This window comes from Doryrhamphus excisus, linkage group LG5, assembly GCF_037039965.1.
Source record: "Doryrhamphus excisus strain RoL-2023G ecotype Guam linkage group LG5, RoL_Dexc_Guam_v1.1, whole genome shotgun sequence".
NCBI lineage: Eukaryota > Metazoa > Chordata > Actinopteri > Syngnathiformes > Syngnathidae > Doryrhamphus > Doryrhamphus excisus.
In genome coordinates, this window is record NC_136361.1 from 17,782,675 (window position 1) to 17,802,562 (window position 19,888).

At 43.1% G+C, this 19,888-nt stretch overlaps 1 protein-coding gene across 3 annotated transcripts; it reads left to right on the plus strand.

Annotated features, from left to right (window-relative positions):
* Positions 1 to 1,615: 1,615 nt before the first annotated feature.
* Positions 1,616 to 19,669, plus strand: chd4b (chromodomain helicase DNA binding protein 4b). Of its 3 annotated transcripts, none has more exons than XM_058053698.2 (38): positions 1,616 to 1,781; positions 1,953 to 2,147; positions 2,984 to 3,108; positions 3,856 to 4,095; positions 4,174 to 4,289; positions 4,753 to 4,852; positions 4,930 to 5,119; positions 5,194 to 5,315; positions 5,400 to 5,523; positions 5,600 to 5,772; positions 6,089 to 6,538; positions 6,635 to 6,846; positions 7,000 to 7,131; positions 7,220 to 7,319; positions 7,743 to 7,934; positions 8,153 to 8,353; positions 8,444 to 8,581; positions 9,158 to 9,279; positions 9,357 to 9,530; positions 9,860 to 10,001; positions 10,083 to 10,332; positions 10,401 to 10,525; positions 11,122 to 11,356; positions 11,490 to 11,659; positions 11,733 to 11,922; positions 12,225 to 12,311; positions 13,783 to 13,874; positions 13,967 to 14,100; positions 14,972 to 15,116; positions 15,202 to 15,358; positions 15,479 to 15,564; positions 15,641 to 15,854; positions 15,924 to 15,968; positions 16,090 to 16,260; positions 16,349 to 16,457; positions 17,692 to 17,824; positions 17,895 to 18,090; positions 18,252 to 19,669. In XM_058053698.2, the coding sequence occupies exons 2-38, from the start codon at positions 2,084 to 2,086 to the stop codon at positions 18,452 to 18,454; spliced, it is 5,859 nt and encodes a 1,952-aa protein (XP_057909681.2). In that variant the 5' UTR covers positions 1,616 to 1,781; positions 1,953 to 2,083; the 3' UTR covers positions 18,455 to 19,669. The 3 variants fall into 3 exon arrangements, with proteins under 3 accessions (XP_057909681.2, XP_078646951.1, XP_057909683.2); XM_078790825.1 differs by having other exon boundaries at positions 15,927 to 15,968; XM_058053700.2 differs by having other exon boundaries at positions 11,733 to 11,910.
* The last annotated feature ends 219 nt before the right edge of the window (positions 19,670 to 19,888 follow it).

Genomic DNA, 19,888 nt, shown 5'->3' on the forward strand with positions numbered 1-19,888 from the left:
TCTATGTGTGCCCTGTGATTGGCTGGCGACCAGTCCAATCTCTCACCCGAAGACTGCTGGGATAGGCTCCAGCAACCCCTGCGACCCTCGTGAGGATAAGCAGTAGAAAATGAATGAATACAGGTTCTGTATAAACAGTGCTGGCATGGAATATGGAGCATGAAAATGACTCGGCAATATCCAGGCTTTGGGGTTAAAAGCTCCTTTCACACTGTAAAAGTCTGCATGTTTTACGCCCTTTTACTGTTATCTATAAATGGCACCCAAACTGAATGGGTGTCTAATGTCGACCCAGCAGTTTTCCACCTTGTAAGTTAGGAACCCCTTTCACACTGCCTGTTCTGTATCAATGGCACCAACAGGATGGGGGCACAAAGTCATACATTTTCATACCTTTGCAGGTAGTAGCATCGTTTTAAAGTGCCTGTTAAAGGTAGACTTTTCCTGGCTTTCTTCCTTTTGTGGCTGTTCTGTTTAAAAGGCACTGATACAGTATGGGAGAACAAAGTTGACCTGGCAATTTTACAGCTTCTGAGGGAGAAGCATCTTCCCAGGTTCTTTTCTCTAACACCGTTCGGTATGAACAGCACCAATACAGAGAGGGCTTCCAAAGTCGACCAGGCTATTTTCCAGGTTCTGAGTAGTAGCTGTTATCGTATTGCCTGTAGATGCTGTAATTTCCTGGGCTTTTCTGTATAAACAGCACAGACACAGCTTGGCAATGGGTCAACCTGGTAATATTGTGACTATGGAGATAGTAGACTCTTTCACACTGCCTGTAAATGCCAACATCTTCCCAGTTTTTTGCGCTTTGTCGGCATTCTGCATAAATGGCATCAACGAAGACCGTGTCAAAAATCCATTGGGCAATTTTCCATGTCACTGTGTGAAAGGCTTAGACTGTGTAAATAATGCAAAAAGTAACATTTCTTCATTTTGTGTCCTGCGTCCTAAATAGGATATATGAACCACTTATCCCATTGGCTGAATATACACCTGCATTACACCTGGTTCTCATAGTCTGCAATTTTAGTCCTTGAAGGCAACACTTTTTTGTGTGTGTGTTTTTTCCCCAAGTCCATGCACTTGATTTGTCCTTTGAGTTGTCGCTGTGCATAGACTTGTTGACCGTGACACCAGCAGCTGTCAGGTCCAGTTGTGGAGACATCAGGGGCAGTTTGGGGACACCCAGTTGGACTTTTTTGGACCGCACATTTTCATATTGTAATGCATGATTGGTGAATTTGGTGCTAGTCAGCATTATTATGGTCTGGAGTGGAGGGTTTAGGCCCAGCCTACCCTTTCTTGTCCTTTCAGGTGTAGTATATTATAGCCTGTATGCTAGTACTACTAGTACTGCTACTTGTAGTATTATGGTCTGGCGAGGCATATGGGAAGGGGGGGGCGTCACCATGACAATGAGGTGGTTAGCTCTGAGGCCTGTGTGCATGGAATGAGGCCTGCGTGCATGCATGTCTAGGAGTGGTAGCGTGCGTGTAAGCGCGTGTGTGTCAGGCAGCGTGCACGTTGGAAGGGGGTGGGGGCAGTGTGAGTATTATGGTCTGTCCGTTGCGAGGTAACTCTGCAGAGTCCTGTGTGGGAGGGGAGGGGAGGGGGGGGATTATTATGGGATGTCTGCCCCCTTTGTGTGTTTGTGAGGATGTTAGCTAAGCTGTGAGGCTGGGGCAGATGGGAAAAAGGGGAGTGTGTTTTTAGGTTTTAAATGAATGAACCCTAAATTGAGTTGTTGGACTACATAGACTAGTTTCCTAGGTATCAAGGTAAGATTTTTTTTTTCTTTCACTAAATGAGGCGCTTGTGTCACTCCTGTGTGTACATATTCTAATTAGCCAACTTGTTTGAGTGCGACCTATTATAAACAACGAAGATATAATGCTAGCCAGGGCAATAAATGTCATTTTAAAAACGTACTAATTTATCTTTTCCACTAGCCGCCCCCTCCCTTTCTGGTCACCCTCGGTCCACTCTCTCCAGCAGTCCCACGTCATTTTCCCTCCTCCCTCGTCGACCGAGGAGACAGCTTTAGGGGGGATTAATAAACCCAGCGAGGAACACTGGAGAAATGTCAGGCAGCGAGGATGACAGGGACAACTTCGTGGACGCCGAGGAACACTCACTCCTCCACGGTAAGACCCACCGGCCCCTCACCGCTTCTTGTTGTGTTGACCGGAGCTAGCCTTCAAAGCGATGCTAACATTAGCTCTAGCTAACCGGGGGAGTTGTCGCCATGTTAGTTAAGATAACTTCACGTGCAGGTGTCCTCCTTCCTTGTTTACCTTTTCAGGGACGAATAGCGTCTACTGTCAAAGTTTGATCAAAAAAGGCGGTCAAGTTGTTTTTATCGCAGTATTTTATTTTGTTTTTGTACCACATTACGCGCACACGCCAATGCGTGAGAGCGTGCACGCGGATTTGGACGCGCACGGGGACGTGCACGCGCGCCCTCCCCATCCCTATCGCGCCTGCAGGGCGCTCTCCACTACGCATGCGCTGCAATTATAACGCGACAGGACAAGTGTTAAGTAGTTGGGGAAATTAGTACAAATAGCCAGCAAAATTAAGTAGAGCTATGGCATCAACAAACCATGCTTAAAAGTAAGTCAGCACTTGTATTTAAATGGACGTAAAGTACTAAATGTAGTGTTATATATTGTCTTAGTACAAATAACAAAATATAAAGTACAAAATATATGTACTCTATGTTAGTCAAAGTAGAACTACCGGATCAACAACCATAGTTAAAAAGCACTTGATTTTACATGTATCAAATGTAGTAAAACTGCCCATTTTATACTGCCTGTAAAAGGAATCTTTGTACCGTGTCACGGTTCTGTATGAATGGCACCAACAGGCACAAAGTCATCATGGCATTTATTCTTATTTCTCCATAAGTAAAATGTACATTTCAAAGTATTTGCACTTATGTTTCACCAAGTGTGACAAGTGCGAGTGTCCCCTGCAGACGACAACGAGGCGGAGGACGTCATGTCTGACGTGGAGGAGGTGCCCAAGTCCAAGAAGAAGAAGAAAGCCAAGAAGAGCAGCCGTGAGAGCAGAAGCAACAAGAGGCAAAGAGCCATCAGGGAGGCGAGTTTGCTTTCACATGACTCATGCTGCACCCTCCACATGGCAACCCCTTCAAATGTAGTCACATTAGCTACATATAACAGTATGATCATAATTACATAATTATTATTCTAACTTAATTATAACTTAAAGTCGTTCTGTGCCCACACACACAAATGATGGAAGGTTGCTGTCAATCTCCTACAGACGAGCAGTGCCAGCATCCACACCAATGATTATAATTTTTCTTTACATTAGGTACTCCTGCACGGTCTAAGGCAGGGAAGTCCAAATGTTTTGCACTGAGGGCAGCATACTGAAAAAAACCTGCATGTCATATTTGGTGGTAACTGCAGCAACATTTAAAAAATGTCTTCTTAGATTATGCCTTTTTGCTCTTTTTTCAATTGTTGTTTTTTCTAATAGTATTTTTATGATGTTTTGTGGGGAAATAATAACAAGCTCTGGGCTGCACATTTGACACCCCTGTTCTAAGGAAATTCACTGTACTCACATTTTTAGAAAGCTAAGGGCAGAGACTGGACTTCTTCCTACACTTTTCATCGTTTTTATTTATGTAATGTCAATGGAAGTCCAACTTTTACTTCACCAAACTGTAGTCATTAATTCAGACAAAGAAGCACCAGTCAAAGATTTTGTCTTTTATATGACAGGAGTGCTTTGCTGTTTGTTTCTGCTGCAGAAACCCAACTTAAAGATCTTCCATATGATGTTCCTGTGTACTGTATTTGCTATTTACGTAACCAGGATTTACAGCTGAGCTCCCCAGAGCACCTGATCGGAGTGGAGGCAGCCGAACGGGATGAGGGAGGTCTGCGTTCGGAGAGTGACGGAAGTGACTATGCCCCTGGGAGGAAAAAGAAGAAACGCTCCAGCTCGACCAAAGAGAAAAAGAAAGGAAGCACAGCATCCGAGAAAGGTGGCTCGAAGAGCAAACGCAAAGATCCGGAACCGGATGATGACGACGATGATGACGATGACTGCCAAGTAAATGGGAACTCTAAAGCAAGAAACAAGAGCTGTTAATTCCTATAGGGATAACCTTTCTACTCTTGTCCACCTCAGCCGAAAAGCTCCTCACAGATGCTGGAAGCGTGGGGGATGAAAGATATCGACCATGTCTTTACTCAGGAAGACTACAACTCCCTCACCAACTATAAGGCATTCAGCCAGTTTGTCAGGTAAGGAAACTTTGAAATGCATGTACATGTATGGAAGAGTTGGGCACACTGTGTATTCTACTCCTGAACTACTGCATACAAAAAGGTGAACCTTTGTCAAACTATGCAACCTCACTGTGTTGCGCATGCTATTTTCATATAAATACACCATATGGTGGCGCTGTTATTCAACCTCAAAGATGGACTCCATAAGTCATATTGACTTAAACAACTCTGGGAACTCTGCAAAACACTGTAATTACGATGTTTAGACGAATCACCACAGAATTTGGGACACACCTTTAGGGGACCGGCAAGCACATGTCTGATTAATTTGAACTAAATTGGTTGAAAAATGTGACCGCCAGCAAAACTTGTGTGGGCAACTAATTGTCAATAAGTTATTAATCACTGACCTAATTTATGTAGTGATTGCAAAACTTTGAGGATATTTACATTATGTCACATTTGTTGTTGCCCTTAGACCCTTGATTGCAGCCAAGAACCCCAAAATTGCTGTTTCCAAGATGATGACTTTAATGATGGCCAAGTGGAGAGAATTTAGCACAAACAACCCCCTGAAGGTATTGTACTTAGTTGATTAGAACGAAGGGTAAATGGAGGAGCGCTCGTGTGCAAAGTTCTTGAATCTCCCCCGCAGGGCTCCGCCACAGCAAATGCAGCTCTGGCAGCCGCCAATGTGGCTGCAGCTGTGGAGAACATGGTCGTGGCCGGGACAGACGGAGGGGTGGACGTTGGCACTGCCGCTGCTCCCACGACGACATCTGCTGCTTCAGGGGTGCCGCCTCCAGCACCACCGCTTCGCAAGGCCAAGACCAAAGAAGGCAAAGGTAAGTAAAATGTTCGGTTAGAAAACATCTGGTTTGTATTTGCTTGAAGTTGTCGTTCTTTATTTCCACCTCAGGCCCTAATGCTCGTAAAAAGTCCAAGTCTTCTTCTAAAGCGCAGCCGAAGCCCAAACCCAAGAAGGTGGCTCCACTCAAAATTAAACTAGGAGGCTTGAACAGCAAGAGGAAGCGCTCTTCCGTAAGATATTTACCACTACACTGTTTTCCGTTTATGTAACTTGCTTATAATTTCTGCAAAACTATATCCCCGCTATCTAATCAGAGCGACGAGGACGAGCCAGATGCGGACAGTGACTTTGACGAAGCGACCTTCTCCGTGTCAGAAGGCTCCAACCGCAGCAGCCGCAGCAAGAAGAAATCCAAGAGTGCAAAGAAGAAGAAGAAAGGTGTGACCTTTTTTTCCCCATTTGGACATCACCTCTGAACCTCTAACTGCCCACTAACTTCCTGTGTCTCCTTCAGTCGAGACAGAGGATGGTGACGGTTACGAAACAGACCACCAGGACTACTGCGAGGTGTGCCAGCAGGGTGGAGAGATCATTCTTTGCGACACCTGTCCCAGGGCTTATCACATGGTCTGTTTGGACCCTGACATGGAGAAGGCACCCGAGGGCAAGTGGAGCTGTCCACACTGTGTAAGTACAGTCGTCTGGGCTCCATTCATCCACTGACAGTATCTCACAAAATACAGTACATCATTTTATTATATCTTGTTAAGTCCTACACGTACATTAGAATGAATAATTTGTACATTGAGAGTGTTTCATCTTGATGATTTATTTTATATTGGTGTTCCAATTAATCTATAGCGTCCCTTGAGACAATATGTTGTATTAAAAATAGTTGCTGAAATGAGAGACGCATCCTCACTTTTGGGAGATGTAGTAGATGTAGTATTATTGTACTACTTGCTAACCGTTTCCCAATTACCGTCCGCCCATGTGACACCAGGAGAAGGAGGGGATCCAGTGGGAGGCCAGAGAAGATCTCTCCGATGCTGAAGTGGAAGACGAGGACGACAGGCAGGATGATGGCGCAGAGGAAGAGGACGACCACCACATCGAGTACTGCAGAGTGTGCAAGGACGGAGGAGAGCTGCTCTGTTGCGATACCTGTCCCTCGTCGTATCACATCCACTGTCTCAACCCACCTCTCCCTGAAATCCCCAACGGCGAGTGGATCTGTCCCCGTTGCAAGTGTCCACAAATGAAGGGTAAAGTCCAGAAGGTTATAACATGGCGTTGGGGGGAGCTGCCCGCCCCCATGCCCGTCCCCCGGCCTGCTGACCTGCCTGCTGATGCTCCTGACCCGCCACCACTGGTTGGCCGCAGGGAGAGGGAGTTTTTTGTCAAATGGTGCAATCTTTCCTACTGGCACTGCTCCTGGGTGCTAGAGTTACAGGTACATGTTGCCAACATGTACAAACAAACAAACACCAATTATGGCGCAATAAATCAAATCTCATGTGTGTGTTCTGTTCTTACCTGTGGTTACCAGCTGGAGCTGAACTGCCAGGTGATGTTCCGCAACTACCAGAGGAAGACCGACATGGATGAGCCGCCTCCGGTGGATTTTGGAGGTGAGGGCGATGACGACAAGAGCACAAAGAGGAAGAACAAGGATCCGCTCTTTGTCCATATGGAGGCAGAGTTCTACCGCTATGGAGTCAAGATGGAGTGGCTGATGCTACACCGCATTCTCAACCACAGGTATAGTCCCTTTTTATTTACATACTGTTGTTGTTGTTATTGTTATTATTAATACAAATTAATTTCTTGTTTGTAATTACTCAAGCCAACAGTTTTATTTTCATCAGAATTGTATGCACTCTTTGATATTTTAATGTGATATCTCAATGCCAGTGTGGACAAAAAGGGAAATGTGCACTATCTGATCAAGTGGCGAGATCTGCCCTACGATCAGTCAACCTGGGAGAGCGAAGACATGGATATCCCGGAGTTTGACACCTACAAGCAGACTTACTGGAATCACAGGTGCGCCTTGACACGTTTTGAGTCTTTCGACTATCACCTGTGCCCTTTTAAACCAAATTTTTGTAACCTAATTATGTTTTAAAATTAGAGAGTTGATGATTGGCGATGAGGGAAGGCCTGGTAAGAAGCTGAAGAAGCCAGTCAAAGTCAAGAAGATGGAGCGTCCACCTGCGAATCCAGTTGTAGACGTAAGTATTCCAAGTACCAGCCATGAAGTGGTCTGCCTTGTATAAAATAGTTAGTTTTGGTTGGCATTGTTGCTATAACAATATGCATTAATTATTTAACACATTATGTTTGTGTTTACCTTATTTAGCAGGATGAGCAACAAATCACGCAGGGTCTCGTAGGGGTTTGAAATCTTTGAAAATGGTTGAAGATTATTCCTCTGTCACCCTGTTATCTTTCAAAACAGGATGACGTTTGCATGAAGTATTTTGAATAGCTGTCTCATAACTCATGTTTAAAGTGCTTAAATGGTGTGAATTTGATCTATAAATAGCAGTATGATAAGATCAGAGTGTACCAACATTTTGCATTGAATATAATGTGGATCAGGAAGTAGAACATTACAGAAAAGCATTAATCAGCCGCTTGCTTTCCTCTCGTAGCCCACCAGCAAGTTTGACCGTCAGCCTGACTACCTGGACAGCACAGGAGGAACTCTTCACCCCTACCAGCTGGAGGGTTTGAACTGGCTCAGGTTTTCTTGGGCTCAGGCCACCGACACCATCCTTGCCGATGAGATGGGCTTAGGCAAGACTGTCCAGACTGCTGTCTTTCTCTACTCACTCTACAAAGAGGTGAGGGGCGCAATCACCAGTGTATTGTGTTCTTTGTGCCCTGCTCTGTCAGTCAGTGTCAGTTGTAGGATGAATCAAGACATGTGACATATATCAAATGGCATTTTGCCCATTTAAAGGGGATGAGCTCTATTCTAAAAGCAGGGCAAAACATTTGGTTGCACCTCTCTTGTGTGTGTTAAATTCAAAATGCGGACCCCATCCTTGTTTTCTCTCAGGGTCACTCCAAAGGTCCTTTCCTGGTCAGTGCACCCCTGTCCACTATCATCAACTGGGAGAGAGAATTTGAGATGTGGGCGCCGGACATGTATGTTGTCACATATGTTGGAGACAAGGACAGCAGGGCTGTCATCCGAGAGAACGAGTTCTCTTTCGAAGGGAATGCTATCCGAGGTGGGAAGAAGGCATCCAAGATGAAGGTGAGAAAGATGCAGTGACTCATTTCCAATTATGGCTCACGTCGCATTAAAAGTTGTTTTCTTCTTCTGTTTTTGATGCTGGCTCTGCAGAAAGACTCAACAGTCAAGTTCCATGTCCTGCTGACATCCTATGAGCTAATAACTATTGACCAGGCTGTGCTGGGCTCCATTGAATGGGCTTGTCTGGTGGTGGATGAGGCACACAGGCTCAAGAACAACCAGTCCAAGGTGTTTTACTATTTTGTAGCTCCTATATTTACCGCTGCCATAGAGGTGGTGATTCGTTCATATTTGTTTCTATTAGTTAGCAGAATTAGGCAAAGGCAGTAAGGAATGGACCAAGGATGAGATGAGCATAAGCAACACTAACAGTACGATCACATTTTAACATCGACATCATGCTAAGTTAGCTTATTTGCTGAAGAAGAACAAAATGTTAAAATTTACAACTCCCATGTCTGTAGCTGACTACTGGATAGTTGACAGAGGTCCAGGTTTGATTTTAAGATGTGTAGTAAAGCCTGTTTTTTTACCCCTCAAGTTTGGTGGTCATAAATGGCTCATACATTACATATATTACTGTTAGAATGTCATTATAAAGTTAATTTCGTATAATAAGGGACCTTTTAAGTACTGCAGATTTTTGGGTATGTTTGTGAAGTAGTACTTTTTGTCAGCTGCAACTATGCACCTTCCCCACTAGGTTGTGCTACTACACTTGGAGTTATTATTAACTTGCATTTCATGACAAATGTCAAATAATATACATCTAATTGAATTCACTGAGTATTTTCGTCATGTCAGTTCTTCAGAGTGTTGAACAACTACCCGCTACAACACAAGCTGCTCCTGACCGGCACCCCTCTTCAGAACAACCTGGAGGAGCTCTTCCACTTGCTTAATTTCCTGACTCCAGAGAGATTCAAGTCAGTATAATTTTTTTTGTTGCATGTGTGGCTCACCTTGTTTTGTTTGGCTGAGCTTGTTTTCCTTACCTTGACAGCAATTTGGAAGGCTTCCTGGAGGAGTTTGCCGACATCGCCAAAGAGGACCAGATCAAGAAACTCCATGACATGCTGGGACCACACATGCTTAGGAGGCTGAAGGCGGACGTCTTTAAACACATGCCATCCAAGACTGAGCTCATTGTCCGAGTGGAGCTTAGCCCCATGCAGAAGTAAGTAATAAAAGTAATGACATCTTCTTTTAGTTTACTTATTATTCCTGTTTGTTTTATTTATTTGAACATTTGAACATTTCATTTTACTTCAGTATATACCACTTATCACAATTCATAATTCGACATGTTGAAAAGAAGTCGGAAGAACAACAGCTTATTTGTTTCTACCCCTCGTTTCCCATCAGTTGTTAATACATTTATTAATTTCCCATTCAACATGTTCCATTTACCAGCTCTGAATAACTCCATAATAACTAACATACTGATATGCTGACATTGAAGTTACATTTTTCCCTAAGGTCATATTTCTCTTTACCTGCATCCAGGAAATACTACAAGTTTATTCTAACACGCAATTTTGAGGCCTTGAACACTCGCGGAGGAGGAAACCAAGTCTCTCTTCTCAACGTGGTGATGGATCTGAAAAAGTGCTGTAATCACCCATACCTCTTTCCTGCTGCTGCTACAGTACGATCCACATCCTTTTTTGTACTCACATACTGCATGTTAAAATGTAGTCATCATCCAGTCTTTTTTTTTCCACCATAGGAGGCACCAAAACTTCCAAACGGCATGTATGAGGGCATGTCTCTGACTAAGGCGTCTGGCAAGCTGATGCTCCTGCAGAAAATGATGAAGAAATTGAAGGAGGGAGGCCACAGGGTTTTGGTTTTCTCTCAGATGACCAAAATGCTCGACCTGCTGGAGGACTTCCTGGAAAACGAGGGCTACAAATATGAAAGAATCGACGGAGGAGTGACAGGCAACATGCGACAGGAGGCCATCGACCGCTTTAATGGTAACCCGACCCGTGATATGGTGTATTTTCTATGCTGCTAACTCATATGTTGATTTTTAATCCAACAGCTCCTGGTGCTCCCCAGTTTGCGTTCCTCCTCTCGACTAGAGCAGGAGGTTTGGGAATCAACCTTGCATCCGCAGACACTGTTATCATCTATGACTCAGACTGGAACCCTCACAATGACATTCAGGTATGACCCACCCCCCATTGTTCAGGTAATTTAGTAAACTTCCTCACACTTTTCATTGGCCAAGATAGATTTGATTATATTTGGGTTAAGATACAGGAAGTATGTACATTTTATGTTATATCCTTATTCCAGAATTTATGAAATAATAAAGAACTAACAAATCAAATGTATATAAGTATTCAGTGTTTGCCATGAGGCTGAAAATTGAGTTCAGGTGATGATATGTAACATAACAAAATGTGGATCAAGATCCACTTTACAATCCAAGATAGGGATTTGTTTGTATTTTAATGACTAATAGAGAGCTTCTAATGCTAAAATACTGACGGATACAGAAGGTTGCTCTTCCAAATTGGGATTCTTATGCATTTGTGATAGTCTGCACCTTGCTGTGTGATATTCAAATGGATGATTATACTGTATAACCACTGTTGCTATGAAGACCACAAAGGTGATTGTAATATTCTTGCTTGTTACGCAAACGGCAAAAGAAGTTAACGACTGTAATATCAACAAAACAATGTACCGTAACATTTATTGTGAGCGACAATGTATATGGTGACAGCTTCTTGTGCATGTTCTCTTCCTACGTGCAGGCATTCAGCAGAGCTCACCGTATCGGTCAGAACAGAAAGGTGATGATCTATCGTTTTGTGACCAAAGCGTCTGTTGAGGAGAGGATCACACAGGTAGCAAAGAAGAAGATGATGCTCACCCACCTAGTGGTGCGACCTGGGCTCGGTTCCAAGACGGGGTCTATGTCCAAGCAGGAGCTTGACGATATTCTCAAATTTGGAACCGAGGAGCTCTTCAAGGATGAAGTTGGAGAAGGTTTGTGTCACTCTAGAAGGGACATGTATGGATTGTCATTGGATTGCATTATACAGGTGTACCTGATGTTGTAGCTTATGAGTGTTTTTGATATTTTTATACATCACTATATTGGATCTGTCCTGCTTACTAGGGGACAACAAGGAGGATGACAGCAGCGTGATTCACTACGACGACCAGGCCATTGATCGTTTGCTGGATAGGAACCAGGACGCCACAGACGACACCGAGCTTCAGAGCATGAATGAATACCTCAGTTCCTTCAAAGTGGCTCAATACGTGGTCAAAGATGAGGATGATGAGGTAAATAGTGTGTGAAGAACTGAAAACAGTTATTGATGTTATTGGCTGTTATTGATACGCTGTTTTCTTTAAGGAGGAGGAAGTGGAGAGGGAGGTGATCAAGCAGGAGGAAAGCGTGGATCCCGACTATTGGGAGAAGCTGCTTCGCCATCACTATGAGCAGCAGCAGGAAGATCTGGCCCGCAATTTAGGCAAAGGCAAAAGAACACGAAAGCCGGTCAATTACAACGACGGCTCCCAGGAGGACCGAGGTATAAGACAGGGTACAGAACATTATATAATGCAACCTCTTCTTTCTGTCTGTGCTGTGCTGTGTCATTTGTGTTTGTGAGTGCATTGCATGCTTTATTTTAATGACTTTCTGTTTACTATTTGTATTGTCCTAGTTAAACCAAGTATGAGAACACAGTAGGTAAATCTGCTAAAAATTTGCAATCTTTCTGATGCATTTTTTTTTTTCCTATTCCAGAGTTGATTGAAGAAGCACTGTTTGTTTTGATGCACTTTCAAATTAATGATTAGATTCTGTCCAAGAGTTAATGAAGTGTGTCGCTCATTCCTTCAGACTGGCAAGAGGATCAATCCGACAACCAGTCTGATTACTCTGTGGCGTCAGAGGAGGGTGACGAAGACTTTGATGAGCGTTCTGAAGGTACACTTAAACTCATTGCTGCTCTTTTGGGGCCCTGTGTTGACTTTGGTCTTCAGCTGACTGTTGCTCTATGTTGAGGAGTTACCAAAGTACAGTGGAACCTTAAAGGCCAACCACAAGGCATTCAACTCCCTATATGTTTGCGTTTAGTAAAAATTATAAATGTATTAACTGTGTTTTTAATTTTGTAAGTCACACTTAAATTTAACTTAATGTAAGTGTAAAAATAAGTCTAACTGCTGTATTATAAATCTGAAGTAGGCTTGCTAGAGGGCCAGTAGACATCATCCATCAAACTTTTTAATCTTCCTAACTCATTCAAGTGTAAAAATAAGTTAAAGGTAACCCCTGTGTAGGAAAACTTTAAAATCACAACACTCTAAACACAACAGTTCTTATGTATGCTAAAACTGTGCACTGTCCATTCAGTTCTTCATTTATTCATTCATTTTCTACCGCGAGTTTGCATGTTCTCCCTGTGCATGTGTGGGTTTTCTCCGGGTACTCCAGTCCAGGGTGTCGCCAGCCAATCACAGGGCACATATAGACAAACAACCATTCACACTCACATTCATACCTATGGGCAATTTGGAGTCGCCAATTAACCTAGCATGTTTTTGGAATGTGGGAGGAAACCGAACCCGGTGAAAACCCACGCATGCACAGGGAGAACATCATTCAGTTCTTATGTCCACTTATTGCTTTAGTCATCATTACACTTTTCCTCTCTGGTAATTACTGGTAAACGTCTATGGTGACATCACAAAAAATCTCCAAACACGTGTTAGATCCTCAGTGAGCTGAGTTTCTCCACTTTAAAGGCACATTTTCCCCCAAAGTTTCTCCCCAAATTGTAAAACCTTTTTGAAGTTACACTGCAGTTTCCAATTAAGAATGGATGTTTAAAAAAAAAAAGAACAAAAGTCTGGAGTTCTTTACCTGACTAACAACCCTCCACATCACCCACTTACCCCTGCAGCTCTGTATTCGGATTTGGATGACTGCAACATCGGCTATGGGTTCGGCATGAAAAAAAGCAGAATGTGTTCATGCATGTTTTTGTCTCGTTAGACAGAACAGAAAGTAAATGTGTTCATTGTAACTAGTTTGTTTCCAGATACACTTCAAACTACTTTTTCTACCTGTTTCAGTTCATTGTCATGCCTACTGTAACTGTTGTTTCTATTAATTATGAATCTCATTGTTGCCGGAATTGGATTAAATGACACTACTTTCAGTTGTAATTGTTCTAAAAGCACAATTGCTCCAAGACGTACATATACGTATATGTAAAAAGTATGGGGAGAAGAAGAGAGCAAGAGAGAGGCACCTTCAGTAAGAGGGTGCCATTTTCTCGCGTAAGTGCTTATAGAGCAGCCCCGGTACAATGAACACATCACGTTCCAGTTTGAACATTTCATCGTTGATATATTTTTAGCTTGTTGAGATGACTATACTTGTCCCACCACAGCCAACGCCCGCAGACCTAATCGCAAAGGCTTAAGGAACGACAGGGACAAGCCTCTACCTCCGTTATTGGCCAGAGTGGGAGGGAACATCGAGGTGAAGCTTATATTGCACCCATTTTACTGTTGTTTTTTTTTTAATCACTTCTTTCCATGCAGCACTGAGATATTATCCATTTAACCTGACAGGTTCTGGGCTTCAACGCACGGCAGAGAAAGGCCTTCCTAAATGCTGTGATGCGGTATGGGATGCCTCCGCAGGATGCATTCACCAACCAGTGGCTGGTGCGGGACCTTCGAGGGAAGTCTGAAAAGGAATTTAAGTGAGGAGGAAATAATTTCTCATTTCTAGCCATCACATTATAAATGCTTGCAAACACTCAAACTTGATTAGGTGCACATCCTTCACTATGGATGCAACTCAGGGATTCAAATCAAGATTTTTTTTTATATGTTGCAGTCATTTAGAGTTTGTATTATGTCAACCCACAACCCACCATGACCCAGAGTTGACTGGACGACCATAGTCCTATGATTTGTATTATATTTTATTAGTTTTTTTTATTGAAACACTCTTTGAAGAAGATTGTATTTTTTTAGATCACCAAAATCCATATAAATATTAGATTAGATTAGATTCAACTTTATTGTTATTGCTCATGTCACTGGTACAGGGCAACAAAATGCAGTTAGCATCCAACCAGAAGTGCAATTTTATAAATACCTTATTAGTAAGTAAATGTAGAAATAGAATAGAGCTGTAAATGGACAGATATATGTACAAACTATAACAGGCTGTGACTATGATACAGTGGATATAAATGACTATAATATGGCTATTGCAGATTATACAGATTATAAACAGTATGCACAGTATGAATGTGACAAGATATAATAACAGTAATATGTACAGTAGTGCAATGAAGTGACTATGATACAGTGTGGATATGTATAGGGATATAAATGACTATAGTATGGCTATTGCAGATTATACAAATTATGAACAGCATGATCTATGAATGTGAGGAATTAATGAATGAAAATGTGAATATGAATGAAAGTTTGCTCAAAACTAACCCCACTTTGTAATTCTTTCTTTATAAGTCGTGATTTTTTAGTATTGTATGCTGTTTTTTCGTTGATTTTCAACTGTAAAAAAAAGTTGTTTTGTTTTTTTTGACACATTGTTTGCAGGGCTTATGTGTCTCTCTTCATGAGGCACCTGTGCGAACCCGGAGCTGACGGAGCTGAGACCTTTGCAGATGGTGTTCCCCGCGAGGGACTGTCTCGGCAGCACGTGCTCACTCGAATCGGTGTGATGTCCCTCATAAGGAAAAAGGTAAGGATTTCCGCATAGTTTTCTGGACATATCTGTAATTAAAATCACCCATCAATGATCCAATGATGACGGTATTGAATGACAGGTGCAGGAGTTTGAGCATGTGAATGGTCAGTGGTCAATGCCGTGGATGGCAGAACTAGAGGAGAACAAAAGGGCTGCGGCTTTGGCTGCCGGTGAAGATCCTAAGACTCCTTCAACTGGGACCCCTGCGGATACACAACCTAACACTCCTGTGCCGGGTAAATATTGTTAAATTGATACTTCTCTGACAGTGTCAATCAAAAGTGAGTGTGCATTAGATGTCATTAGAATGTGCAGGCTCTTTCTATGCTTTTGTTCATTCGTTATTTTTTAAACAGAGGATCTTTCGAGATCAGAGGACAGAGAGGACTTCAGGAAGGATGCAGAGGAAAGCACAGGCGCCAGGAAGGCAGATGATCCAGAGGTAATACTACATTAGTGTATGTTTTTTTTTTTTTTTTTGGCTCTGATGTCATTGATTATTTCTTCCTTTGCCATAGATTATCGAAATCCCAGATGAGTCGGACAAGTCACCGGCCTCCGAAAACAAAGACGGCTCCCCCGCGAGGAAGGAGGACAAAGAGAAGGAGGCGCGAGGCGAGGAGGAAGGGAAGGAAGCTGATGACTTGAGCAAGACGTCACAGGTGTTAGATGCCGCTGAGGTGAAGGGTGAAGCCGCAGAGGGGAAAACAGATGGAGAGGAGCGCTTGAAAGGTGCAGTTTGTGTCTTCAGTCGCTTTATTTCATTTTGATGTCTTTTTAACTTACGTTTTGTGGTTTCAGCAGAAGAGACGAAAGATGACAAGATGGATACATCAACCGAGAAAGGTGCGTACGCTCACATTTTGGTTACCTGATGGTCATGTGATGGTACACTTGGTACAGCTTGTGTAGTGGATCTGATTAGATGATGCATGTGTCCCTTTATATCTGTCTGTTTTTCTCATAGATCAAAAAGAGGACAAAGACAGCATGAAATCGGACGAATCCAGCAAACTTCAGAATGGAGAGAATGCCAGAGAAGGAGCAGCAGCTTTGTCCATGGTGAATGTCACTGAAGAGAAGAGAAAAGCCAGCAAGCAGAGGTTCATGTTCAACATCGCAGATGGAGGCTTCACAGGTTGGAAAACACAAACACACACACACACATGCGTATGTTTTTTATTTTTATTTTTAGGATTTCATGACCTTTCCCTCTTGTTTTGCAGAGCTTCACTCCCTGTGGCAGAATGAAGAAAGGGCAGCCACCGTCACCAAGAAGACCTTTGAGATTTGGCACCGTCGCCATGACTACTGGCTCCTTGCTGGCATCATACAGTATCCGTTTTTTGTTTTTCCATGCAAAACTTTGCAATTACACCTTTTTGCTCCGCTTTTGAGAGAAAAGACGCTCAAATGGGGGCGGCACGGCGGTAGAGTGGTTAGCGCGCAGATCTCACAGCTTAGGAGACCAGGGTTCAATTCCACCCTCGGCCATCTCTGTGTGGGGTTTGCATGTTCTCCCCGTGCATGCGTGGGTTTTCTCCGGGTACTCCGGTTTCCTCCCACATTCCAAAAACATGCTAGGTTAATTGGCGACTCAAAATTGTCCATAGGTATGAATGTGAGTGTGAATGGTTGTTTGTCTATATGTGCCCTGTGATTGGCTGGCGACCGGTCCTCTCGCCCCAAGACAGCTGGGATAGGCTCCAGCACCCCCGCGACCCTCGTGAGGATAAGCGGTAGAAAATGAATGAATGAATGATTTGGACCTTCAAAAAGGTTTTTCAATTTGGAAACTTTGGGGGAAAATGTGCCTCTAAAGCGGAGAAACTCTGCTCAGTGAGGATCTAACATGTGTTTTGAGATTTTTTTGTGATGTCACCATAAAAGATTACCAGTGATTTCAGAGAGGGAAAGTGTGATGATGTCTAAAGCAATAAGTGGACATAAGAACTGAATAATGTTCTCCCCGTGCATGCGTAGGTTTTCTCCGGGTATTCCGGTTTCCCCCCACATTCCAAAAACATGCTAGGTTAATTGTCCATAGGTATGAATGTGAGTGTGAATGGTTGTTTGTCTATATGTGCCCTGTGATTGGCTGGTGACCAGTCCAGGGTGTACCCCGCCTCTTGCCCGAAGACAGCTGGGATAGGCTCCAGCACCCCCCCGTGACCCTCGTGAGCGCTCAAATGGTTGCTCCTGAAATAGATGTTCCCCGTGGCCATGTGGGAAAAACCTCCTTTCTCATGGGCACGATACTGCTTCTGACCCCCCCTAAGCTATCTGAGCCCACCCTGTGTATACCACTTCACTGAAGAAAGCTTTGTATTTAAAAAAAAAAAAGCCAAGTATATAAACATCTTAAAGTAGAGCTAGTCGCTAGACAGGCATGCAAACACTACAGACACACAAAATGGCACTTAAAAAAAAAAGCACTTTTAAACTGTCCAAATTTCAGCATCAAATACACTATTGTGAGACCTCAGAGACCCACAATTGTCAAAGACAAACCTTAGGCCACTGTCAATCTCATATCAATAGTTATACACTTGACCGTGACGTCTCTCAGACACGGCTACGCCCGATGGCAGGATGTCCAGAACGATGTAAGGTTCGCCATCCTCAATGAGCCCTTCAAAGGCGAGATGAGCCGGGGAAACTTTCTGGAGATCAAGAACAAGTTCCTGGCACGCAGATTCAAGGTGAACTAAATGCAGCGTGTGTGAAATTCTGCCTGCGTGTCTCACATACCGATTGTTGCATTCTTATTAGTTACTGGAGCAGGCATTGGTCATCGAGGAGCAGCTCCGCCGGGCGGCTTATCTCAATATGACAGAGGACCCAGCCCACCCCTCCATGGCTCTTAACACTCGCTTCAGTGAGGTGGAGTGTCTGGCCGAGTCTCACCAGCATCTCAGCAAGGAGTCCATGTCTGGAAACAAGCCTGCCAATGCAGTGCTGCATAAAGGTAGTGATTGGATTCTAACAGAAACACTGACTTATGTAATCATGATGATATTTTGCAACAAAAAAAGTGTTGATTTATACTCAGGGCTGTCTTCTGTTTGCATCACTAAATTCAGGAAGTATCTTTGCTCATCATCCATTTTTTTTTTCGACACCTTTCAGTTCTCAAACAGCTGGAGGAACTGCTGAGCGACATGAAGGCTGACGTCACAAGGCTCCCCGCGACCATCGCCAGGATACCGCCGGTTGCTGTGCGGCTGCAAATGTCCGAGAGGAACATCCTCAGCCGACTAGCCAGCCGTGGGCCCGAGGTGACCGGCCAGAACCAATCGCAGAGTGTGCAGCAGATGCAGGTTTCACGTTGAGCCAAGAACTTTTCACGACAGTGTAGCAGAACCCCCCGCCCCTTTTGCCCCACTTGAACTACCTTATACAGCACAGGTTAATCCTCTTCGGTCCACACACACACACACACACACACATGCAAAGGAACATCAGCTGTGCTGCAGGACTTCCAGAAGTCAATACAGGAAATGAACAGAAATGACTTTCATGGCGTCAATGCCAAACTGTACCAGGTTTATGTGTATTTATATACACTATACACCGAAGATGCTAACAGCATCCTAACTCTTCATTGCAATTTTTGGGGACTATTGACAGTGGATGTTGAATTCACAGGATTATACGGCTCATTTTCACACAAATGAATTGTGAACTTTTAAGCAGTTTTCCTTTAAAAGTGTCATGTAACGTTCTCACCTGAATGTGTGTCTTTCCCGTATTTCTGTCTCTTGTATGTACAGTTCATACAGTACTGTGCAAAAAAATCATTCACGGCCATTAGTTTTAAGGGTACATCAGATAAGTGTGTAACCAGGACGGATACGACTGTTAGCTTTAGAAGAGGCTTGTTGCTGTTATTGCTCAAATAAAGCAGACATTATGCTAACTAATTGCAATAGGAGTATATATTATATGTCACTATTACAACTACTATTACTAATTTTGTCAGAGAGATGGGAAAATAACACTGAATGTTTTGAACTCCTGTTTCTATACCAGTGTTTACCAGCGTTGCTTTCCTTAGCTGTCATGTAGTATTTCTTTAGATGGTAAACAAGGTGAAACTGAATCAACAGCATCTGTGCTAGTTGAAGCACAGTTGTTTTTGTTGTATTTTTGCACAGTACTGTATGTATGTATTGTATGTATATACTGTATGTATGTATGAAACAGGTCATATTTGGCGGACAAAGCTGTTACCTTCGCTTAGTCTTGTCCTATTGTTGCCCCCATCCCAAAAACCTGTGTGACATCACTTTAACTGGTCTGGGATCAGCTCAAACGGCGACAAAGTACCCCTCAACATTCCTCCAGTCACTCTCCTGAAGCTCCTGTTTTACTTAAAAACAAAGGGTACACACGACGTGGGCAGTTTTGAGACATGTTGGCAATCTTAACTTAAATTTATTTCTGTATGTGTCATTTTTATTATTATTATGATGACTGCCTTTTTGTTTTTACCAACTGTTTTGTTTTCAATGGACCACAATAAAAGGTCAACTGTTTTTTTTCCCCAGCATATTGAATTCCATTTCTTAGATCGCCATTTTTTTGGTTTTGTATTCATGACCGTGTTCATCCTATTGACACTTTTAAGCAGTCGCTGCAAAATGAATGGGGTACACCTATCTTTTATTGGTGTATGGACCTGAGTATAAGACAATACTATTATAAGATTACTGCTCTTTTTTTAAGATCAATTTATCTTGATTGTGGTCACCATTATCTTGAAA